The sequence below is a fragment of the Polypterus senegalus genome, chromosome 1 (genome assembly GCF_016835505.1).
Source record: "Polypterus senegalus isolate Bchr_013 chromosome 1, ASM1683550v1, whole genome shotgun sequence".
NCBI lineage: Eukaryota > Metazoa > Chordata > Cladistia > Polypteriformes > Polypteridae > Polypterus > Polypterus senegalus.
In genome coordinates, this window is record NC_053154.1 from 328,629,880 (window position 1) to 328,656,248 (window position 26,369).

At 36.0% G+C, this 26,369-nt stretch overlaps 1 protein-coding gene across 3 annotated transcripts in view; it reads right to left on the bottom strand.

The window, feature by feature from the left end:
- Positions 1-491: 491 nt before the first annotated feature.
- The window catches only part of eif4e1c (eukaryotic translation initiation factor 4E family member 1c), a 39,291-nt gene continuing 13,413 nt past the window's right edge, over positions 492-26,369 (bottom strand). For all 3 annotated transcript variants that reach the window (XM_039737852.1, XM_039737846.1, XM_039737862.1), the window contains exons 3-7: positions 20,539-20,634; positions 12,922-12,985; positions 3,434-3,547; positions 3,133-3,272; positions 492-1,786 (exon numbers count right to left, since the gene is read on the bottom strand). In XM_039737852.1, coding sequence (XP_039593786.1) covers positions 1,672-1,786; positions 3,133-3,272; positions 3,434-3,547; positions 12,922-12,985; positions 20,539-20,634 — 529 coding nt within the window. In that variant the 3' untranslated portion in view covers positions 492-1,671. The remainder of the gene's footprint in view (positions 1,787-3,132; positions 3,273-3,433; positions 3,548-12,921; positions 12,986-20,538; positions 20,635-26,369) is intronic.

Sequence of the window (26,369 nt, forward strand, 5' to 3'; positions counted from 1 at the left end):
TCCATGTCAAACAACGCTGGTTTACTTTTAGAAGTGGCATTGCATTGATTCCCACATTAAAACCTCAAACAGTAAATGTCTCGTGTTGAGACTTCTTTCAAATCCATCTTATTGTATCCAAAAGGACAAATGAATACTGAATTATTGATAGGCATTTTACACCCCCACCTCAAAAATGCAGCTTGGAACAACAGGTACATTTTTTTATGGCTTTACTAAGGCAGTGCCTTTTCTTGAAAGATGTTTTATCTTTTCAGAGTTCCCATTGTTTTACAACTAAAAGCAGAGGCTGCCTGTGAGGCTGAAGTAGACAAAGGGATCTGAGACATTTAATTGTTTTTTGGATACTTAAAACAATAATTATATGTAAAAAAATGTACAAAGGGAAATTACATAACACAAAACCAATAATACATTTTAGGAATGTATGGTTAATTTGCTTTAGAATGCACTTCCAGATCACATGTTGATTCATTACGCTGAATAATATGTGCGTGGCAGTGTAACATTTATTAAGTTGTAGCAAAAATATGCTAATACAAGAAAACAAAAAGCAGACAAAATGTGAAGACAAACAGAAAAGCATACATTAAAAAAAGATTGGGTTCAGTAAGAATTTTTGCAAAGCATTTAACTTTTACTTTAAAGATTTAATATACATCCTGGAATTACAGAATCAAAACCATTATACAATTAGAGCAAAATAAATACATTTTATTTTGCATCACTCTTAAGTAGTGTTTCAACCAGCAAGAAATACAACTCAATGGAGAATGTTCTCTAAAGACACTGGCAACGCCATAAAATCATTGTAATTGTAAAAAGGGGGATGGTAATTATAATAAATCATTTATTATATATTTCCTGAAATAATGGTCTCATTAAATGCTTTAACTTAAGAAAATCCACAGCAATGCTTATAAACCATAAATACTTTTGAGAGGAAACAAAGATTTTTTTTTATATAGTCCTACAAGCAAAAATGCCATTTCAGTCAAAAACCTTAGGGTACCTTAGCAGAAAACTTTAAAACTCATTCACTGAATTCAGCTGTAAGACAGTTGCATACTTGGGAACCATATCATCATTATTTTTTTACCATTTGTCTGCAGCAAGTTTAATTCTATTTATTTTTTTCATAACACAATATATAATACATACGGCATAAAAATGTTAATATGAAACTGTTTGCAAATTTGATCAGATTTAAATAGAACTCTCTCAGATATACACTAGACATGTCAGAGTCTAGAAAGTATCTTGTAAGACAAAGCAAAAGAACATTAAGAGAAAGGCGGTTTTATTTGAATGTGTACTAAAATCTCTTTAAGAGTTTTCTGATTAACAATACACTGAATTAAAATGTATAGATGCATATTAATGTACTGTATTTCAATGTAAAAGAGTCTTTGACAGTGTCCTTCTTATATTCAACAGGCAGGCAGCCATAATTTGTTTTACATGATCACTTCAGTAAATCACCTAATAATTTTCATTGATTGTTTTGTACTGAAAAATACTGCAGTTAATTTATTGTAAAGTTGAAGGAGTATTTTACATATACAAACATGTTAAAAAAGGACACAACAGTAGTTTACATTTTAGGGTGTGAATGATGTGTTGCAGATGAATAATTTTATAAACCTACAGCAACTCTAACAAAAGTATTCTTCAAACTGTATACATATTTTTTGTTGTGGATCCACTTTTGCTAGATGTATCATCATGTGACTGGTAACCAAGAAGAGCTTTTAAGGGCATGTTCAAACGTTCTTTGTAAAGTTGTCTAAAAAAAAAATATCAAAAATAACACTATAAACTCCAAATTGAAAAACTACAACATAAGCACACATAAATGTTATATATAAATTCTAATATTTATTATGTATATTTTCTTTTAATCTTCACTTTTATCACATCACAATTTTGTGTATGGTAGCTCTAATCACAAAGGCTATAGCTTATGATATTTTGATGTAAGCAGATCAAAACTGACTGAAGATGAAAAATAAAGTTTTATGCTGGGCATCACTATAGCACAAAACATCTAACAAACAAATGGTGTGGATTAGAAACATAATATGGCTGCATAATGCATCAGTCTCAAAGCAAGTGGAAATATTAAGCTCAAAAAAAAAAAAAAACACACAACATAAGAAAAAAAATGTACTTTTTTTTATACATATTTGGCAGAAGCTCTTATTCCACGTAACTTATGAGATCTAAAAAGACTTGTTTACACACATTTAATACATAGGCAGGTTATATGGCTTACTCCATCTCTCATAGTCTGTGCCATGTGAGGAATCGTAAGGCAGTTTAATAGTTTAATGCCCAATGCATCAGCTTCAAGGCCAATGCTGACATACCTAACTCTTTAAAAGTTAAGCAAATTTTAACATGTTACATTTATTTTATTTACAAATATTTAAATATTTCAGCCCTGCTCTGCTCTAAAAAGGAAATAAGAAAGGAATTGTTATCAAAGTTAGCAGATTGGTGTCACAATGGTTAGTGCTGCTGCCTCACAAATTAAAAACTATGTTGAAATCTTCAACCAAACAGTAGGTTTTTCCTGTATCTACATGGGATTCCCTCCTGGAGCTCCACTTTTCATTCTATGCCCCAGAAAGACATGGAGGTGACACACACCCAAGTCTAGCTCCCAACTGGACGTTGCTTGGCTGGGCTTTGTCCCCTTAATTGGATAAGATGGAACCAAAAATGCTTTCTTATGTTTTCAAAGTCACATTAATGCTGCCATCTAGTGGTAAATACTACACACACCTCAAAGTGCACAGGTCTGAATCTTGTCTAAGGCATTTTCTGTGTGAAGTTTACATTGATCTGTGATGTTTACATGTGGTCTTTCTCAGACATCTGCTGCCATGTTGAGTAGCAACTAAGTGTCTCTCAATATACAAATGTGTATGCAAGTCACTAGAAAAAAGGGTGCATTCAAGTATTGGGATTAAAACAAAATACACCAAGCACAAAATGCAATGTATGCTAGCTCTACACAAAAAATATGAAACATTCATATTTTCACAAGATAAATTACTAATCCATGAAAAATGTATCAAAAGTTTCAATAATTTCAAAAACAGTTTTTGATCAGTAGGCAACACTTACCCTATAGTCATAATTGCTTCTTTATTTTGGCAGTTTCCTGTCCAGATGGCTATTTTGTCACCTTTTGGTCTAACATTGACGACAGCTCCACAAACATCTTCACTAGCCTCATCAAATGATTCTCCAATTAAACAAAGCAGCTGATGATGAAGAGGAAAATGATTTAAGAAACTAAGCTTTATCTGGGTTTAGGTAATTAATACAAATGGACAGCCTCTAAATCAAATTGACTTCTTTCACAATCTGCCCCCAAGTTGTTTACACACATGATGCATGTAAAAGAAACAAAAAAAAAAATTACCGTTTCCATCCAGTACCGATCCAAATCATTATGTCTCTGTTGTTTGCTAAGTGTTATTAACCATCTCCCACCGAGCTTATTTCTGTCATCCTCCCACATTGGTTTTATACCATCCTACAGAATAAATGCAAAAAATGACAAGCTTAGAACTGTCTGACATTATGCAAATTAATTCACTCAGCTGGTTGTTCCAAATATTGATTCTGACACCTAGAGCTGCTGATTTTTGTGCCAGTCAGTTTCAGAATGCACCCATTGCTGCCTTTAGCTGAAATCTATTTCATATCTCATTCTGGACTCAGAAACATCAATTTAAACTTGCCAGGCATGTAAAAAGATTTGCATTTTTCACAGACTTTATTTACTCCTGTTCTTGACTTATATTTAATTAATTTCATTTTCCAAAGACTTTGCAATCTTGTTTCACCAAAGCAGCATTAGTCTAAAAATACACTAATTTCAGCACAGTCACAGCGCAGAATGTCACAATTTATGTGGAAATGCTCAGATCAAGATTTTTTTGGGGGGCCAGTACAAATGACCAACTTTCATGTTACAAGAATTGTCCACTTCCAATTGCTGCATCCTTTAATTTTTTAATATACTAAACTCCTGCCTAATCAGCTGTGTAGAAGTCTGTTTACAGTTAAAGTAAACTGCAGTCCACAGAAATTATCTATATATTTTTTATTAAGAAAATGAAATCATGTGGGCTTATTGTTCACTTACAATAAAAAAAAATTAAATAAAATCCCCTTAAAATACTTTTTTTATCTAATAAAACATGTTTAATGATCATAATACATATAATGGCTTTCTATTTTAATAAAATGTTCATAGGAAGTTTGGAAAGGAAATATTTGCTTAATTAAATTACAATTAAAATGGATAACCTTGGCTCTTAAGCTAACAAAAGTATTGTTTACTAGGCAGCAAGTGTGATTTCTTCTTTGTGTTTTTTTTCCCCTAAATAATTCTGTTGCTCTACTAAACATAAGCTCGCTCACTTACCACACTCACACAAGGTATGTCGGTTTTAATTAAAGGACAAAATGATTCTGCTGAATATGTGCATTTCTCTTAGAGGTATTTATTTGCCGTTCCTTTCCAGTAACTCCTCAGATTCCTTTTTTTAGATCATCACTCCACTTTCTTTAATTTAGAATCCAATATTATGGTGTTGTCTCCCCTAATGTCTGCCTGGTTGCTCTCTTTAGAGAGCACACTGCAGCAGCAGAATGACAAGTACACTTCCTCAAGTACAGTAATACTTTGCATCAATTAGCACTACAAATACTTTAGCATAAATCTTAGAATGGTAGATGCTGAAAAAAAATATTTTTTTGAGATTAACCAATTTATCAATCATAGTTCAAGTCATTTGGAGTGAAAACTGGCCAATTTAGATCACCAGCCGATCGATCATAGCATCTAGATTTATGTTGTGAAAGACATTCTTCAAATGTTTTGCTGCGCGAAAAATTATCAATACAAGGCTTTAAGATGTAAGTAAAGATTATGATATTGGTGACCACAGCATTCAACTACATATCCTTCAAAGTTATGCTAAATTATTAAGGGTCGGCAATTCATTAAATGTTCATATACTGCAATTTTTGATTCATTAGTGAAAAATAAAATCAATATGCAAACAGCAATATAACAAAGTTTAGTCCTTTTTTTTACGCAATATTGAATGCAAAATAAAATCTGCAAAATCTCCACTTCTCTTTCTGTTACTATGTAAACTCTGCCGTTGTCACCTGCAAAACACACTGTAGCACCTGCCACCTGCCCTCCCATCACTGGTAAAATGGGTCCCTGCAAACCAGGGTCCTATAAAATATTCACTGTTCCACTGCATACTGTATGAGTAGAAAAGCAGCTTCTGCATTGACTTAACATGCTACAAAATACATCTCCACCTATATAACTTGTGTCCTAAAAATACAAAGTACAATAGGCAAGTTTCCATCCAGTTTTTTGTGACGTTTTGTTATCGACAAACAGAATATACGTAAAAAAAATGTGCGAAATTTGCTGTCTCCAGCCTGTTTCCATCCAACTGGCTTTTTATCGATAAAATGGTGTGCGTGATGACGTCATCCCCTCCAAAACGAACTGTCCCATAAGTTTTGTTGTATCACAAAAAAAAATTTGCCCTTGAGCCTTTTCCATACATAATTTTGTGTATGTCGCAAATTATGTACCTTTTGTTTTCCACATTACACCCCCTGCACTAAACAAAGAAACAAAGAAATGGAGAGATTATTCAGACAGTTTTTTGAAATTTGCCAGCTTACTGTTATTTCAGTTTCACAAATAATTGGAATTGTACATAATATCCGAAGACGACAGCAGAATGAAGCAGTTGCTTGTCTGATAGCCCTAGAGCTCGAAGAAAGTACCCCAGTGCGACGAAACCCACGGGTATGGGAGAGACGACGGAATAAGACCTTCTGGGAGGAGGTGGTGGGGAGACACTTCACAGAAAATCTCTGGCTGCAACATTTTAGAAAGACACGGCCGATGTTTGAGATGTTGTGTGGATTCATCAGTCCTGATGTTGCGCCCATCACAGGTTGTCACCGACCACTGGTTCCAACCCCAAAGCGGATTGCCATCACCCTTTACAAGCTGGCAACCTGCGCGGAGTATAGAGTATTTGGAGAAACTTTCGGGGTTAGTAAAACTACCGTCCATCGATGTGTATATGCTGTGTGCACCGCTATTAAAGAAAAATTAATGCAGCGTTATATCAGACTTCCGACTGTAACGGAGGCCAATGAAATTTCATACCGCAATTCCTTGGTGCATCTTGTGCCACAGATTTACGGTGCGCTGGATGGCACGCATGTGCCTATTCTTCCCCCGACGGAAGGCTACCGCGATTACATTAATCGCAAAGGGTGGCCACCTATTGTTCACCAGGCCCTTGTTAATGACAGGTGCATAAAAAACGAGACATTTGCGTTGGCACTCCTGGAAGTGCCCATGATGCAGCTGTGTTTGCAGCATCGGATCTGTACAGGTGAGCCTACCTTTCAACATCCCTTCTCAATGCGATAACAACTGAATTAGTACTGTAACCTGCTTCCCTTAAGGTTTTTAATTAAAACTGAAATTTGAATTAATACAAAATAATGACGTTTAATCAAAAAAAACTAAAGTTAATATTAATGAGAGAATTTCTCATATATGCTAAAACATCTGCCATTTAATAATAAGAAAAAAATGTTTAGATAATGAAACACACGGTTTCTTAAATATTTTGACTGGCACAGTAAATTACCTTTGCGGTTTTTGTATTATTTAGACATCCTGAGAGACACCCCCAGGCTACAGTTGATGTGGAGGGAGTTCAGGTACCCCTTTTAGTAGCAGGAGACCCAGCCTATCCACTACTGCATTGGCTCATCACGAGAAATAACGAGTCTCTTCATCAGACCATGCGAACCACTCCGCTATCTCGTTTTGATTGCACGTGATGAAAATGTATCATGTGACACATTTATTTGCATTAAAAGCCCTTTTTTTCCGACAAAAAATGTAGTTTTTGCGATATCTGAAGTATCGATATGGAATTTATGCGCTAAAGTTAAATGGAAAAATATTATGTCGACATGTACAACATTTTATCGATAATTAGTATTTCCATCAGCTAAAATTTGAAGCGCTAAATATTTTTTTGCAAAAACTCCTTGAATGGAAACCTGGTTATTGTCAGTGGTTAAAGAACTACACTAACCACTAATTCACACACCCAGTAGCACACCCATGTAGCTTAAGTGGTCATTCATCCAAGTCATACTGTCTGAAGAGGGAATAAAAACAGCAGCTTTTGTAGTTTTTTTAACAATCTTTCCTGTGATTAGCTCAATGTTTGTGTATCAGTCATGTGGTAAACTGTATTACTGCAAGCTTTACATTAATTTTGAGCTTGTATTGTTTGCTTAAAAAGTTGTGAATATTCCACATATATAAATACATAATTTTCATCTTTGAATCTGAAATGGTTGTTATGTATTTGAATTACTCCAACTTTTTTGAGCACAGGTTAATAATAGAATTGAATTACAATTCATGAAGCAAAAATCTGTTTAATTTTATAAAGGCAAATTTTAATTGTGAGATGTTACTTCACTGTTTTATTGGGACTGAATGTGAAAGTTTTGCTGGGTTGTTGCAATGCCTCAGTTTCCACTGAAATATGACAGCCATCTTCAAAATTCCAAGTGCCCCTTAGACTTCCCCTAGTATTGGCCCTGTTATGTAAATACTTATACTGTAGAAAAAGGAGGATTCAAGAAGCTGTTAAGAACACTATGTTACAATTGTTAGGAAATCAATACTAGCACAAATACAAGCTATTATAGAATTGGGAAAGTATATAAGAATTCAAATACATAATTCGATACATAATTACAAATTATGTAAGTCATAAAACATGTACAATACACATATATACATGTAATATGATCTGTAATTAGTGTGGCAATGAATTAAGGACTTTGTCTTTACTTAACAATAAAAAGTAAGAGAGAGAAAGATGGAGAGACAGAGGGCAAGCAAGCCATTCTTACTGAAATGATAGTGACTGACAGAGAAAGATGCCAGCAGGGTGTTGAATGTAATACACACAATTAGATGGAAAAACATGTTTCTTTGAGGCACAGTTATTCATGAAATTGTTACATTTCACAAAATAAACCAGTTTCCTTCTTTATTATTTCATATTATTGTGAGAATATACCACGGTTTAGGTTCTGTATAGAAAACATGCATATACATGTCTATATGGTGCTTGCCTTTATCCTTTAAGATATTTTTAGGAGAACATATCAAAACAAACTGAATATCACATTCCAGGTCAAAATTACTGCTGTTATCAAGAAGTCCAAATTAGTCAGCCCTACTTGTTTATACTGTCCTTTAAGAGGTTTACTTCATAAATATAAAATTATTTTCAAGACACTTTTATTTTCTGAAGTTACAGTATTTCTGAAGTCAACACTTCTCTATTTCTATGATAGTAGTGAAATATTTCTGTTTGAAAACATATTAAACTATTCTCCTTTAAATTTTAGTTAGTGGTGCGCCAAAATCAAACTTATTGGCCAAAGATGAAATTTCAAAACAGTTAAGCTTTTTTTCACCCATGGGAAAAACTGAAGAGTTACTGGGAGTCTGAGAATCCAAGTATGAAAGGAATTTGTTGTCTTATTAGACTCCCCAGCCTAACTTATGTAATACTGTACAATATACAGTAAAGGATGGGTGGCTAGCTGGTCCAGATCACAAGAACTGGGTTATGCCCGACTCTGTCTTTGACATTTTATTAGAACTTATCGTGGACCCCCAGAGGTTTACTTTCTCAAGAGATGCAGCTGAATGAAGTTTTATTTTTCTTGGATATCCTTTTTATGTTAATCACATTGAAGGGTGCGGTCTTTAATCTATATTTTTGTGTGTATGCATTTTGCAATTTTGTTTTACCTGTGAACTTATTATAGTACTCTAAGCCTCCACTTACTGAAGAGCATTACACAAAAATAAATTCAGTTGAATTTGATTTTTTTGCTAGTGTCTTGGTCTGGTTCATCACACTGTTGAGATTTCAGCTGTACCAACTTCTGCTCATTAGAAGACTGCTCTCTTGATCTGCCCTAAAACCACAACACTTAATCTGTCCCTCCATCGCAACAGCAGCTATGGCTTCATTTGTTTCTGTGACTATAGCCACTGCAACTGAGGCTTTGTTTGGTTGAAAATGCACTTTTCTTATCAGACAACTTGTATGTTACGCTTACGACATACAAAAAAAAAAATCAAGATTAGATTGATTTCTAAAGTTTTTGGCTAACCACATACTGTATTCAGCATATTGTCCACTGCTGTGTATATCATTTGTCATAAACCTTTTTTGTTCTTTTTAAGAAAGTAATAATCCGTAACTTCTATCAACAAGATACACCCTATACATTAGACTGTTGTAAAGAAAGCAGTTTGGCACTTGTGCATATTAAGATGTAACAAGTGAAAAAATGTATATTTGATGTTCATTTGTTTTCTGATTTGCAGATTAAAAGAACAAAAAAAAAAAAAAACAAGTTGTTTGACCATAACCTATTTCCAAATCCAGACAAAAAAAGGAAGTCTACCAAGTATGAAAATTGAGAGAAAAGCCAAGCAAAATAACACCTTTTATTGGCTAACTAAAAAGATTACAACATGCAAGCTTTCGAGGCAACTCAGGCCCCTTCTTCTAGTACTATAAGTATGAAAATTAAAATCAAAATGACTAAACGGTACACAGAGCTCTCAGTAAGTAATGTCCTATTTCACAAGTAACCTTTGATGTTTGTAGTATTTTCAAGTGCACTAAAAAATATTGGCATTTTAGGGAAGTGGCAAGCAAATACACCTGTATGGGAACAGTTCATAAAAATATTATACTCTTGTAACTGAATTATTTACAAGAGCTATATAGAGCAGGTGCCAAACTCTTTGAAACAGTAAATTATTTGATAAATTGGAGTTTACTGGGATTCATCACCACATTTTTGTACACCCTCACCCCAACAACTGATGATATCTTTTTATATGCGCAAATCTGTTGACTGAAGTGAACCTGGAAGGGCACAGTACAACTAATTCTCAAATCATTCCATTAGATATTTAAATTTAAGCTGGAACCAGATGAATTCTAGTTACAGTTTTGTATCTGAAGAGGATTCCATGTTTTCTGTCGTAATCTTGACTTGGTTTTGCAATCATTTAGACTTAGTCTCTACCAAACTTTACACTCAGTCTTGACTAGATCTTGACTAGTTGTGTCTTAGACTAGTCCTGGAGTCAGTAATAGTGACCTTGACTATAGCACTGCTTCAGAGTCACAAATTTCAGTCCAAGAAAGTAACTGTTGAGATTCACTACCAGCTAACAACAATGGGATACAAGGATGCTAGGCTCTGACTCCATTATTCCACACTTTTCATAATTTAATGAAATCACACACTGCAAATACTGGGGAAATGAAAGGCAAAAATGCTATAAGGAGTGAGTAAAGTGGCCACATATTTTATTTTAATGGGTGCACAATTTAATGTGTGTGTGTGTGTGTATATATATATATATATATATATATATATATATACTGCTCAAAAGAATTAAAGGAACACTTTTAATCAGAGTATAGCATAAAGTCAATGAAACTTATGGGATATTAATCTGGTCAGTTAAGTAGCAGAGGGGGTTGTTAATCAGTTTCAGCTGCTGTGGTGTTATTGAAATTAACAACAGATGCACTTGAGGGGCAATAATGAGATGACCCCCAAAACAGGAATGGTTTAACAGGTGGAGGCCACTGACATTTTTCCCTCCTCATCTTTTCTGACTGTTTCTTCACTAGTTTTGCATTTGGCTACAGTCAGTGTCACTACTGGTAGCATGAGGCTATACCTGGACCCTACAGAGGTTGCACAGGTAGTCCAACTTCTCCAGGATGGCACATCAATACGTGTCATTGCCAGAAGGTTTGCTGTGTCTCCCTGCACAGTCTCAAGGGCATGGAGGAGATTCTAGGAGACAAGCAGTTACTCTAGGAGAGCTGGAGAGGGCCATAGAAGGTCCATAACCCATCAGCAGGACCAGTATCTGCTCCTTTGGGCAAGGAGGAACAGGATGAGCACTGCCAGAGCCCTACAAAATGGCCTCCAGCAGGCCACTGGTGTGAATGTCTCTGACCAAACAACCAGAAAGACTTCATGAGGGTGACCCAAGGGCCCCATGTCCTCTAATGGGCCCTGAGCTCACTGCCCAGCAGCATGCAGCTCGATTGGCATTCGCCATAGAATACCAGAATTGGCAGATGCACCACTGGTGCCCTGTGCTTTTTACAGATGAGAGCAGGTTCACCCTGAGCACGTGACAGAAGTGAAAGGGTCTGGAGAAGCAATGGAGATTATGCTGCCTGTAACATCATTCAGCATGAGCAGTTTGGTGGTGGGTTAATGATTGTCTGGGGAGGCATATCCATGGAGGGTCACACAGACCGCTACAGGCTTGACAAAGGCACCTTGGCTGCCATTAGGTATCAGGATGAAATCCTTGGACCCATTGTCAGACCCTATGCTGGTACAGTGGCTCCTGGTGCACGACAATTCCTGGCCTCATGTGGTGAGAGTATGCAGGCAGTTCCTGGAGGATGAAGGAATTGATACCATTGACTGGCCACCACACTTTCCTGACCTAAATCCAATAGAACACCTCTGGGACATTATGTTTTGGTCCATCCAATGCCACCAGGTTGCACCTTAGACTGTCCAGGAGCTCAGTGATGCCCTGGTCCAGATCTGGGAGGAGATCCCCCACAACACCATCTGTCATCTCATTAGAAGCATGCACCGATGTTGTCAGGCATGTATACAAGAACACAGGGGCCATACAAAGTGCTGAGTACAATTTTGAGTTGCTGCAATTAAATTTTGGCAAAATGGACTAGCCTGCCACAATTTTTTCACTCTGATTTTTGGGGCATCTTTGAATTCAGGGCTCTGTAGGTTGATCATTTTCATTTCCATCAAACGATGTGGCATCCTTTCGTTCCTAACACATTACCCAGTCTATATCAGTATAGATATCCAGGAGGATTTCTTTTTCCCATTGAGATCTGATGTATTTTCAAAGTGTTCCTTTAATTTTTTTGAGCAGTTTATATATATATAAATAAACACACACACAGTATATCAAATGATGTACAAATGAAAATTATCAGCAACAACACCATCCCAACAACAGACTCTATTCTGTGCTGCAGTCAGATAAATGCTCCGGCTGCTTAGAGTCCAGTACTGAAGAGGAGTTCCCACACAGTCCATCCATATGTTGAATAAGGACAATGTCTAGAATTACATAATGTCCTACTGTAAATTCTCTAATATTAAGTTATTATTTGTTATTTATCACATATTTATAATTCAGTTAATGATTTTTCAATGTACTGTTATTGCCCCAGTCTTTGGAGTTAAGCAACTAAATATTTCACTACATATTGCATTGTTTTTATAAATTGTATGTGACAAATAAAAATTGATTTGATATATTACTTCACAAGGACCAGGATGAGCATTATAACCTACATTTGTTGAATTTTGTTTCTAAGATACTTTCTTTATAATTAGTGGAAATTTTTAAGTTTTTATTTTTGGTTAACGTTTTAGGAGACAAAAGCTTAATTTCAAACATGCTTAAGAACTGCTTTTTTAATGAGTTTTCAGAATAATGGCAGTTTTAACAGTTTAGCTTCAAGCATATCTGAATGAGTTTTAAAACTGATTTTTTTTTTTTTTTTAAACTTTGTGCTTTTATTCTTCCTTATAAAATCTAGAGATGGTGTTGTTTGAAAGGTGCTGTATAAAAATGTACTAAAAACTGTTTTCATCAATTCTTATTTTAACTATCAAATGTATAACTGTATTGTACTTTACCTTAAACAAACAGTAGTCACATCCAAATCCAAGTTTACTAGGTTGCTGTATATGATTATATAATCTAGTGGGAAGAAAAAAAAAATCAAAAAGGTTAACAAAATTCTTATCAGATTTTAGTACTCTAGTAATTTAACTTTGTCATAATTATTAAAAAAAACATTTACCTAGGTAAAATACAAACATATTTTTCAGCTTAAGTGTGTGCAAGCAAGTTACCATGTGCATGTCTAAACTGACCTGAACTCATACTGGCAGTTACATCTATCAGACACTAAAATAATGATTTTGTTTTTGGGTATGTTTACTAATTTCTCAGGTTACAGCAACATCTTGCTTTGTTCTGTACATCACTGGATTCAAAGCTTGTAGATTTGTGATGAATAAAAGTGGATAAATATGAAAGTTATCAAAACAATACATACAATACATAAACATTGCAATTACTGATATTCTAATGATTGGGCTTCCTCACCTCAATCCCTTTGCTCTCTGTTAAGAGTTACATGTCTTATTAGTGCCATTTCCTTTTTAATTCTAGGTCAAGGAATTAACACAATCAGAAATCATTAGTATCTGGTTTTACAGACAGAAATTTATCAGATCATTCTGGCTTTATTGCTTCATAAGAGTACTGAACATATAAGCATTGTTTACAAGCTTTTCAGAAATATGCAGTTTATTGAAGTTAAGCTCTCTCTCTTGGACCAATGGTATAGGCTGGTATTGGTAGTACTGTATAATGGTTTGGGGAAAGTGTCTTGGCACACATAATACCTTTTAATATATCATTTGAAAGTCGTAGCATGTCAAAGAATTGTTTCAGGCTTATGTGCATCTTGTAATGGCCAGGGTGTACTCTTTAAAATATGTACCAACCCGGTTCAACAAAAGTGACAATAATTTTCTTTACTTCAATCTCCCACACAGTAACCAGACCAAAATCCAACACACCATCGTTGAGATAAGATTTAAGAGGAGGTATGAAGCAAGAATGTGATACTGGGAAATAGGCAGGAACTGAGTGATACTCTCAAGTTAGCTTAGGCAAAAATAACTAAAGACCGTTTCCAGTACCTAGTGGAATCGATGCTTTGAAGAATTCAGGCTGGTACTAAACAGATGCAACTAGTGTAAATTAGGAACTTGGATTCATGCCACTGTGAGAAATATTCATATAAATGTATAAATGCATCTTCTGGATGGAACAAAAATGGATCTGTTTATTATCTTACATGGGAAACACTGAAAAGATGTAAGAACTGGCAGCAAAAAACAACACGGTGTGCAATGTGTATTTTACTTATGTTTGAACAAAGACAGACACGGTTTTCGTTTTTCAAAATGCAAAATAGACTTTAGTGATGATACAGCCCCGATTCCAAAAAATTTGGGACAGTAAAAAAAGAGCTAATAAAAAAAGAGTGATTTAAAAATTTACCTTGTACTATAAAAATAGTATAAAAAATAGTATAAAGTAAGATATTTTGTGTTTTATGCAATTAACTGCAATGTGTTGTGAAGGTACAATTTTATTCCAAAGTTAATGCATGTAATAGTATCCAAAAAAGTTGGGAGAGGGTATTTTAGCACTAATACCGATGTGACAAGTTGATTTGAAACAGGCGAGTCAATCATGCTATAATATATAACGAACATCCAAAGAAATACACAATCCTTGAAGAGTAAGGGTAGATCAAGATGTGTGAAATTGCCAACAGATGCATCAGAAAATAATCCAGTAGTTTCAGAACGATGCTCTGCAAAGAAGTGGATTTTGGGCATTTCACCCTCTAAAGTGCTCATAATTACAAATTCAAAGAATCCAGTCAAATTGTGGTGTGTAAAAGCGAAGGCTGAAAATCACTTCTGAATACACATGATCTCCAATCTCTCAGACATCACTATCTTAAAATAATTATGCCTCTGTAAAGGGTATTATGATATGGGCTCAGAATACTTTGGTAAATCTTTGTCAGTCAACACCACTCCCTGCTGCATCCGCAGATGCAAGTTAAGGCATTACTATGCAAATCAGTAGCCATACATCAACACACATCTCATGAGATGGAAAGTAGCACAGTGGAATTGTGTTTTGGGGTCTGACTAGTCAACTTTTTTTCTTTTTTTTTTTAAATAGTTTTTGGAAAAAAGCGCCACTATCTTCTCAGAAACAAAGAAGCTCATGGCATGGGTAACTTGCACATTTGTGAAGGCACCTTTAATGCAGAAAGATATGTACAAATGTTGTCACTACATGCTGATATTATCCAGATGCCATCTTTTCCAGGGACATCCCTATATTTAGCAGCAGGAAAACCTCAAACAACAATCTACCTGGATTACAAGGGCATGCCTTTGTATAGCAGACAGTGTGGGTACTAGACTAGGGCTGGTTCCTCTTGAGAATATGTGGCACATTATGAAGCACAGAATATGGAAATGAAGTCCCTGCACAACTGCGTACAAAATTCTGCTAGCTATACTTAATCTCAACTTGTGTCTTCAGTGTCCAAACGAAAACCACGTTATTCAGTGGTAAACACTAACCAGATTTGATATGATTATATATTATTAAATAAAAAAAAAAGCAACTAAATTCTCAAGATAAAACAGAAAATGTGTTGTTGTAGTGCAATATACAATACAGTACAGGGTGAGCAGAATTTACAAATCACTTCTTAGTGGTCTATTACCATTTTCCATACTGTTCCAACTTTTTTAGAATTGGGGTTATAAAACAAAATGTTTACTCAGAAAATATTTTCATAAAAAGAATTTTATTAGTGTTTCTTGATTTATAAAATTACTGGGTTATTTTCAATTTACACCTACTAAATTATACATAGTAAATTAAAAATAATACACAATATTAAATTTGAAAACTAAATCAATTTTTGTTTGTTAAAAGAACTGATAAAACCTATAGTTAAAAAGTGTCAAAATTTGTATTTGTCACACTTCTTAGCATTCAGTTCTGTGCTCTGAACTTTAATTGAACACTGACATCTTTAAGTATATTTCTAGACACTTTGTTTTGGAACTTATTTGGAAAAGATAATGCTGTGTTTGTGTGCTAGGAGACAAACGGGAAATACAAGCCTCCCTGTGGGAAATTTCACATGTACATCCTCTGAAGTGACAGCTCAGAGAAAACAGAGCTCCTTGAACTAGCCATGTTGCATCATAAAACTGACTTCTTACCTCACTCAATTAAAAAAATAAATATACATACAGTCACATACATAAACATACATATTTATATCTATATATACATACAGTGGTGTGAAAAACTATTTGCCCCCTTCCTGATTTCTTATTCTTTTGCATGTTTGTCACACAAAATGTTTCTGATCATCAAACACATTTAACCATTAGTCAAATATAACACAAGTAAACACAAAATGCAGTTTTTAAATGATGGTTATTATTATTTAGGGAGAAAAAAAATCCAAACCTACATGGCCCAGTGTGAAAAAGTAATTGCCCCCTGAACCTAATAACTTTTTGGGCAACCCTTAGCAGCAATAACTGCAATCAATCGTTTGCGTCTTTTACAGCGCTCTGGAGGAATTTTGGCCCACTCATCTTTGCAGAATTGTTGTAATTCAGCTTTATTTGAGGGTTTTCTAGCATGAACCGCCTTTTTAAGGTCATGCCATAGCATCTCAATTGGATTCAGGTCAGGACTTTGACTAGGCCACTCCAAAGTCTTCGTTTTGTTTTTCTTCAGCCATTCAGAGGTGGATTTGCTGGTGTGTTTTGGGTCATTGTCCTGTTGTAGCACCCAAGATCGCTTCAGCTTGAGTTGACGAACAGATGGCTGGACATTCTCCTTCAGGATTTTTTGGTAGACAGTAGAATTTATGGTTCCATCTATCACAGCAAGCCTTCCAGGTCCTGAAGCAGCAAAACAACCCCAGACCATCACACTACCACCACCATATTTTACTGTTGGTATGATGTTCTTTTTCTGAAATGCTGTGTTCCTTTTACGCCAGATGTAACGGGACATTTGCCTTCCAAAAAGTTCAGCTTTTGTCTCATCAGTCCACAAGGTATTTTCGCAAAAGTCTTGGCAATCATTGAGATGTTTCTTAGCAAAACTGAGACGAGCCCTAATGTTCTTTTTGCTTAACAGTGGTTTGCGTCTTGGAAATCTGCCATGCAGGCCGTTTTTGCCCAGTCTCTTTCTTATGGGGGAGTCGTGAACACTGACCTTAATTGAGGCAAGTGAGGCCTGCAGTTCTTTAGACGTTGTCCTGGGGTCTTTTGTGACCTCTCGGATGAGTCGCCTTTGCGCCTTGGGGTAATTTTGGTCGGCCGCCACTCCTGGGAAGGTTCACCACTGTTCCATGTTTTTGCCATTTGTGGATAATGGCTCTCACTGTGGTTCGCTGGAGTCCCAAAGCTTTAGAAATGGCTTTATAACCTTTACCAGACTGATAGATTACTTCTGTTCTCATTTGTTCCTGAATTTCTTTGGATCTTGGCATGATGTCTAGCTTTTGAGGTGCTTTTGGTCTACTTCTCTGTGTCAGGCAGCTCCTATTTAGTGATTTCTTGATTGAAACAGGTGTGGCAGTAATCAGGCCTGGGGGTGGCTACGGAAATTGACCTCAGGTGTGATACACCACAGTTAGGTGATTTTTTAACAAGGGGCAATTCCTTTTCACACAGGGCCATGTAGGTTTGGATTTTTTTTCTCCCTAAATAATAAAACCATCATTTAAAAACTGCATTTTGTGTTTACTTGTGTTATATTTGACTAATGGTTAAATGTGTTTGATGATCAGAAACATTGTGTGTGACAAACATGCAAAAGAATAAGAAATCAGGAAGGGGGCAAATAGTTTTTCACACCACTGTACATACATAGAAAAAATATATATATCCAATTTTTATGATAATGCTTATATCTTGAGTAATGTGATACATGTTCAATACATTTAAGCTTACTTTTTATTTTAACAAAAAATTACAGCTAAAACAGTAAAATCTCAATTATCCATTAGGAGTCAGGATCGAGGCCGTAACGGATAAGAGAAAAGACGGATAACACAACAGCTACTTTAAAAATGATATACAGTACATTAAACACTATAGTATATTAACAAAATATAATACAGCATTAATTTATATAATATTGTAATGACCAACATAATAAGCAAATTCAACTCAATTACTTGGAGTCTTCGTTCCGTAACAAACGGTGCCGTGTCTAGAGCACATCTCCAAAACAATTTGGTAGGGAAAGCTTTCTTTTATTATATCCTGCCACTCACATTCTGTCTTTTTCTACGCTGCAAACAGTCCTGATTATTGTCTCCCGACTCCCTACTCAAAATTTCCTTCTACCGCACCTTTCTTTTTCTCTTAACTTCTCCTGTCATTCATCTCCTAAGAGGCCTGTCCGCCCCTCACAGAACAGAAGCCCTTCACCCAGTCTCATCACTTACACAGCATGCCAGCCTTTCTGCCCCCATACAGCGCATCACAAGCTGCCTGCACGTTACAATATATTAACAAAACAATATCAAAAGAAAATTACAGTGCAGAAGAACATTAACATTAATACAGATTAACATTACTGCCAGTTTTCCATATTTGAGGCATTTTTCAATTTTGTCGGCATCACGCTTTATATCGTTCACTGTTGTTCTTCCTACTCCATAAATTGAGGCAATTCGCAGTTTCGTAAATGTTTAATAATTTACATTTTTTGGGACAATTCCAACTCCACACGTATATGTTTATCAATCATAACAATGATAGCTATGAAACACTATTAATGCTAAAGGTATGTAACGGGCACGGATTTCAAAATGCAGCCTTCCACATGCTAGGGAAAAACACTATGTGCTAGCAAAAGGGAGAGTTGTTCCAATGTTTCTAACTTACTGCACATTGTGCGGCAGTAGTAATAGACGCTGTCATGCACATATACACAAGCCCATAAAGACTGTTAATGGAGAGTGACATTAATTTGAATGATGGATAATTGAGGTTTCACAGTACATAATTGCTTTTTGTGTGAATTGAGTCAGAAATCAATAGTAACTGTGTGTTTCTCAGAATTACTGAGGTGAAATATGACAAGTGGTGACTCAGAAAATTCCTACAGCATGGCAATGCAGCAAAAATTTTAAGAAACAGTCAAAAACGAATCTGCTGTGAATTAAGTTAAATTAAAACAAAATAAACCTTTATTTCTTTGATATCTCATCAAGCAGTAACTATTTTCGATCATCTTTTTTTACAACAGTCATGTAGAGAAAAGCCAAGCAAAATGACACCTTTTATTGGCTAACTAAAAAGATTACATGCAAGCTTGAGGCAACTCAGGCCCTTCTTCAGGCAAGATGATTCTTGCCTGAAGAAGGGGCCTGAGTTGCCTCGAAAGCTTGCATATTGTAATCTTTTTAGTTAGCCAATAAAAGGTGTCATTTTGCTTGGCTTTTCTCTACATTCATAATGGCTAACACGGTACAACAACCTAGTACTACTTACAACAGTCATTAAATGCTGCTGCATTTACTACTGTAGGTTCCTGTAATTTACTTTAGGGGTAATCATTCTGTTCAAATTTCACTTTACAATAACTTGCACCTAATATTCATAACATTAGAATCGCACATATATTACAATTATTCGCAGAGATTTTTTTTATTGCCGTGAAAACTTTCCACATCAAAATGATACAAATGGAAAGAGCTCAAAAGCTGGTGTTTGTTGTGCCAAAAACAACCACAGTCAACAACCGCTCATATTCTTGCCAGTATGGAAATATATTAATATTTTGAGACTACGTATTTTGACATGCAGTACTTTCAATCATGCCCTTAAGAGCCTATACTGTAGATGTCAGTGATCATCCTAACAGAGTACAGGACTGCTGTTATTTGCATGTTGTATTTGGAAGCTGCAACACATTTTCCTTCTTATCCTAGCCTTACAGCTCTTACTAAAGTAGTTACTGATCAGCTTTGGTGTTTCTTTGAAAAAGGTGCTCATTCCATTCTGAACTTTTAGCAGAAAGCAACTGAATAGCATCACCAGTCCAGGAAGAGAATGCTAGCCCATTACTTCTCAGCATAGAGATGGCACAAATTTAAAAAAGCATTCGTTTCATTTACTCATAACAAAACAAAATGGATTGTTGTTTTTCATTTCTGATTTTGTTAATGAAGTCAGGCATCTCTTTATCGTACATATGCAGCAGGCAGTCGTGGCACAATAAGAAACTATTATCTGCTAAACAGAACTGTTACTAGCATTTATTAGCAGATACAAAATAACTGTAAGAAAACCAATTTGGAAAAAAAATAGAGTAAAATAAAGACATTTGTTAAATATCTGAAATCTAAGTAAAATGTAAGTAATAACAAAAATCTAAACTGGAATTTCTAAGTTAACATTACTACCTAACATAAAATTCAAAAATCTAAAATTTAAAAAAAACTAAATCCAGGCTGTTGGCAATGCCTCTGTAGCATCACATGTTGAAAATGTTACTGTTTTGACTTGAGCAACACAGTGAAATTATGTCAATAACAATCTGTGCTCTATAGTAGAAACATTTATAAATATTAAAAAAAAAAAAAAACACACACTTACGCCCAAAAGTCTTCAACAGTGTCAAATTTGGCAATAAGTCGCAGATTTTCAGTCCAGCTTTTGCTTTTATCATTTTTAAAGTACCAAAGTGCCCATCTGCAAGTAGGTTATAAAATGTTACAATTTTTTTCATCCTCCTCGTTTTCTTTAACAAATTCTAGCATTTTTTTCTGCCATATGAAAGACATGATTGGAAAAACAATTTAATGGATACAATTTTAAGTAAAAGGGAGAAAAAAACACTGCCAGAAATTACATTGATAATACGTGGAACATTTCACAGAAATAATTAGTGCACATCAACATTTTCTTAATGTTTAAAATCTATAAAATACAGTTAGCAGAAGTCTATCATACACATCCAAGTATATATTACTGAAATATGGTTAATAAACTCAATATTTATGGTTAATATGATGGTCATTTAGAAAAGACAAAAACACCAAATTACTCCGATTGATCATTGCTGTTCAAGTATAATTCAGATTAATTTGAAAAAGTCTCATTCAAAGACAAAAGCTGACATTCGAATGTAAAAGAATGGTTCTTTGTTTTACCTACACAAATTGTGGCAATGAGATACTCCAGGCACATTATGCAAAGCTGCAGTATTTTACAGATGTTTTTGGACTTCAAATGATCAGCCTTTTTGCAATATTTGAAGTTTTTTATAAACTTGATTAGTAAAATTTACAGCAGGAAACATTTCACACTTTTATTTTCTGTCTCACTGCCATGAACTTTGATCTACAGGTATAACTGGAGCGGTTTTTATAAAAGTTTCTCTAGTGGGGTGTCCCATAATTAGTCGATATCTTATGTGGCTGCTGGTATGACATATAGTGGCTAAAACAATGAGGTGTAATTAAAAACATTCAGGCCACTATTATTAAAATATTGCTGCATCTGCAAAGGAGAAAAATAGTAAACAGATTGTGTGGGCCCTGACATAAAAGAGTGACAATCCCACTTTCTTTTTGTGCGAGTCCACACAACTGGCATTTTGCGGAGCTTCTGCAAAGCATGAAGCGCTTAGGACAATATTGCTTGGGTCCCATTTGCAGCACTCAGCTGAAGTCCCGAGCTGCAAACATATTGTGACGTGTGTAGCTGCTGCAAGGATAGCTGTGAGGAATAGTAAGCGGGATTGGGGTTGAGCCCAGGGGAAAGCACTTTTTGTGAGGGTACAGGACAGCTGAGTGACAGGAGTGAGGGACAGTGCTCTTGTGCCCAACAGGTTGAGAGATATAAGACCTGCTCACCTACTGGTCACTAGAAAACAATATGGTACTGGTGATCCTTCCCTTCTAAATTTACCCATGGGTTTAATAAGGTTTATTAATCTTTTATATGGTGCAGCTGCTCAGGATTTTAATGACTGCTATTTTTAATGAACAGTTGCCTGAGTACCAGAAAGATTCTTTTTTTGCTGTTGGTGTTTGTTCTTGCTGTGGCCACCACAGCAGGCATTACCATACAAATTTAGAGAAAAACCATATACAAATGTACATGTAACACCCAGAATCATCAAGTTAAAATATATCTGAATATTTACTTATTTTTAAAGTGAATATTCAAACCTTATTTTTTTGGCTAATACTACACCTCTAACAGAGAACTATATGGTAGAGTTTTGATTATCTGAACCATTCAGCACCATCTCCACCATCTGGTTCCATGCACTTTGTGTACTGCTGGCCCACACATTGCCGCTACTTGGTCTGCCTCACACAGCTCATTTCAAGTCAGAGGTTAAAACATCTGTGCTCCAGTTTCCCAACTCCATAAGCTAATCCACACCAGAATCCTTCTTGAGTCTAGTCAGTAACCACACACCCAGACCAATGGGTTTTATCAGTCAAAAATCACCCCCAAAATGCATGCAAGTGCATGCTCCATATATGCACCCCCTTAAACATTTTGCACCAAAATAAATTTCACCTTTTTGCACATGCAGAAAAAGGCTGCAGGTGAATAATACAGTTGTGCTTGAATGTTTGTGAACCCTTTAGAATTTTCTATATTTCTGCATAAATATGACCTAAAACATCAGATTTTCACTCAAGTCCTAGAAGTAGATAAAGAGAAACCAGTTAAACAAATGAGACAAAAATATTATACTTGGTCATTTATTTATTAAGGAAAATGATCGAATATTACATATTTGTGAGTGGCAAAAGTATGTGAACCTTTGCTTTCAGTATCTGGTGTGACCCCCCCTTTGCAGCAATAACTGCAACTAAACATTTCTGGTAACTTTTGATCATTCCTGCACACCAGCTTGGAGGAATTTTAGCACATTGCTCCGTACAGAACAGCTTCAACTCTGAGATCTTGGTGGGTTTCCTCACATTAACTGCTCACTTCAGGTCCTTCCACAACATTTCGATTAGATTAAGGTCAGGACTTTGACTTGGCCATTCCAAAACATTAACTTTATTCTTCTTTAACCATTCTTTGGTAGAACGACTTGTGTGCTTAGGGTCATTATCTTGCTGGATGACCCACCTTCTCTTGAGATTCAGTTCATGAACAGATGTCCCAACATTTTCCTTTAGAATTCTCTGATATAATTCAGAATTCATTGTTCCATCAATGAAGACAAGCCGTCCTGACCCAGATGCAGCAAAACAGGCCCAAACCATGATACTACCACCACCATATTTCACAGATGGGATAAGGTTCTTATGCTAGAATGTAGTGTTTTCCTTTCTCCAAACATAACGCTTTTCATTTAAACCAAAAAGTTCTATTTTGGTCTCATCCGTCCACAAAACATTCTTCCAATAACCTTCTGGTTTGTCCACGTGATCTTTAGCAAACTGCAGACGAGCAGCAATGTTTTTTTGGAGAGCAGTGGCTTTCTCCTTGCAACCCTGCCATTCACATTATTGTTGTTCAGTGTTCTCCTGATGGTGGACTCATGAACATGAACATTAGCCAATGTGAGAGAGTCTTTCAGATGCTTAGAAGTTACCCTGAGGTCCTTTGTGACCTCGCTGACTATTACACGCCTTGCTCTTGGAGTGATCTTTGTTGGTCGACCACTCCTGGGGAGGGTAACAATGGTCTTGAATTTCCTCCCATTTGTACACAATCTGTCTGACTGTTGATTGGTGGAGTCCAAACTCTTTAGAGATGGTTTTGTAACCTTTTCCAGTCTGATGAGCATCAACAACTCTTTTCCTGAGGTCCTCGGAAATCTCCTTTGTTTGTGCCATGATACACTTCCACAAACATGTGTTGTGAAGAGAAGTCTTTGATAGATCCCTGTTCTTTAAATAACACAGGGTGCCCACTCACACCTGATTGTCATCCCATTGATTTAAAACACCTGACTCTAATTTCACCTTCAAACTAACTGCTAATCCTAGAGGTTCACATACTTTTGCCACTCACAAATATGTAATACTGTATTCGATCATTTTCCTCAATAAATAAATGAATGAATGAAGTATAATATTTTTGTCTCATTTGTTTAACTGGTTTCTCTTTAGCTACTGTTAGGACTTGAGTGAAAATCTGATGATGTTTTAGGTCATATTTATGCATAAATATAGAAAATTCTAAAGGGTTCATAAACTTTCAAGCACAACTGTATATGTGGTAATTGTTAGAAACTGTAATGGTATGGTGTGAGCGACTTTGAAAGCTGTTGATAGTCCAATAAAGGGAATCATCACTCGGTAAAAGAAAAATCCAATACACACACACACACACACACACACACAGCGCAAATACATACTCCACCTATGCACCCCTCTTACACACTCAAAGTGAGGAGAGAGACAGAGAGGCATAATGCCACACAAGTATAAAAGATGGAGTTTTTTCATTAGGATTATACATATATTTACTTCTTACAAAATTACATGTGAAAACCAAAATGTAAAGAAATGAACTGTGGTACCCAGTGTTTATGTACTTACACAGACTATAACTTATGTAATGAGACATAACTATTGTGTGGCTACCTCATGGTTCCAAATTACTGGACTTAAACAACATGCCTGGTCATTGATTGTGTGCTGTCTGCATGTTCTCTTTTCACTTCTCCAAGTTAATGGAGGTGTATGTACCCTATGACAGGCTGACATCCAACTGTCTGGCGTTGTTGGGCAGACTCAGGCCCTGCAAAGCCTTTAATTAGATAAGGTGAATTTAACAATGCGCGTATGGGTTGTTGAAACACATGTATAAATAATATCCCACTACCAGGTCACTATATTAATGCAATAATTATCATGTCCCGTAATCAGTTAACTTAGTTACTCCATGAAGGACAAAGTATAATAAAATAAAAAAAAAGCTTAAAACTGTAAACTGAGAGAAAATAGTTCCCAATCAAAGTCAAGCAAGCAGAAGAAATTTCTTAAACTTTTGAGTGTGGCACAAACTTCTGTTATGAAATGAATATATACCTATACTAATAAAAGGCAAAGCCCTCACTCACTAACTAATTCTCAAACTTCGCGTGTAGATAGAAGGCTGAAATTTGGCAGGCTTATTCCTTACAGCTTACTTACAAAAGTTAAGCAGGTTTCATTTCGAAATTCTACACGTAACGATCATAATTTATTATTTAGGGCCCCATCTTCACGAAATTTGGTAGGCGGCTTCCCTACGCTAACCGAAACCAAAGTACGTACTTATTTCGGTGGTATGATGGCACTGTCAGCCGCCATATGGAACTTTCCAACGATCTTTGTTACTTATGGGCCCATCTTCAAGAAATTTGGTATGCGTGTTCCTAACGCTAACTAAATCCTACTTACGTACAAATATACGTCCATAGCCTGCAGCTCAGTCACCGTGTGAGCCGCCGTTGGGTCCCCCATCCCAACGCCTCCCATGTTTTTGGCTGCCTGCCTATATAAGGCCATCCGTTACTCCGGTCTCTACATTCCCTGCCTTGCTTCACCACGGGATTCACGTCTCCCTGCTGATAACTACAGCCTTTTTATTTAATCCACGGCTTCTCCGCTGTTTATTTGTTCGTTTATTACGATTATAGTTATTGTGTACGTATTTTAGATTTCCTTTACATTGTTCAGGTACCCATTTCCTTTATCGTTCCAACCATACCCCTATTAACATGTCTATCGAGGTCATCACCATCGATCAAAGAACTGTCACTTACCGAGTGGTTTCCATGCCCGGAGATAGCACCTGCCATTTACATTCTCTTTGTTACATATCGCACAGCCATATCAGGCTCACTCTTGATATCCGAAGGAACATTGTGTCTTATGTATTGAATGACTGGGACAGGTTCAAGGTGTGGACTGATGACGGTACAGGAGATAATTATACTACACAGGAGCACTATAAGAGTGAAATGCGTAAGTCCTTCACCTATGGTTCTGCATGTGAGTTGATGGCTGCCGCTGAATTGTTCGGTTGTCCCTTTCAAGTGTACCGAAATAGCCAAATATTTTACACCTTTGGACAACCGCCAATGCCTCTTAAACATCTTAGATTCACAGGTGACGATTTCAGTAATGGACACTTTGATTTTTATGAATGTTTAAACTCTCAAAAGCTGGATGTGAGTTATCGATGAAACCGGTTGTATGCTTACAACACTTGACAGATGCCGAATGTCACTTCAACACTAGTCCTGCAAAAACTGTCGTAATTGAAACAAACCATGAAACTCAAACCGAATATGACAGCAGCAATCCAAGCTGTGAGATTTGAAACAAGATTACTTTTCACATGGCCAACTGTACGTTGCATGCTCAAGAGTAAGCTCAGCACACAGCTTGGTCATATTACAACCGGAGGGCCGAAATGAAATTGTGGTATACAAAGAGATCCTTAAGAAAGAA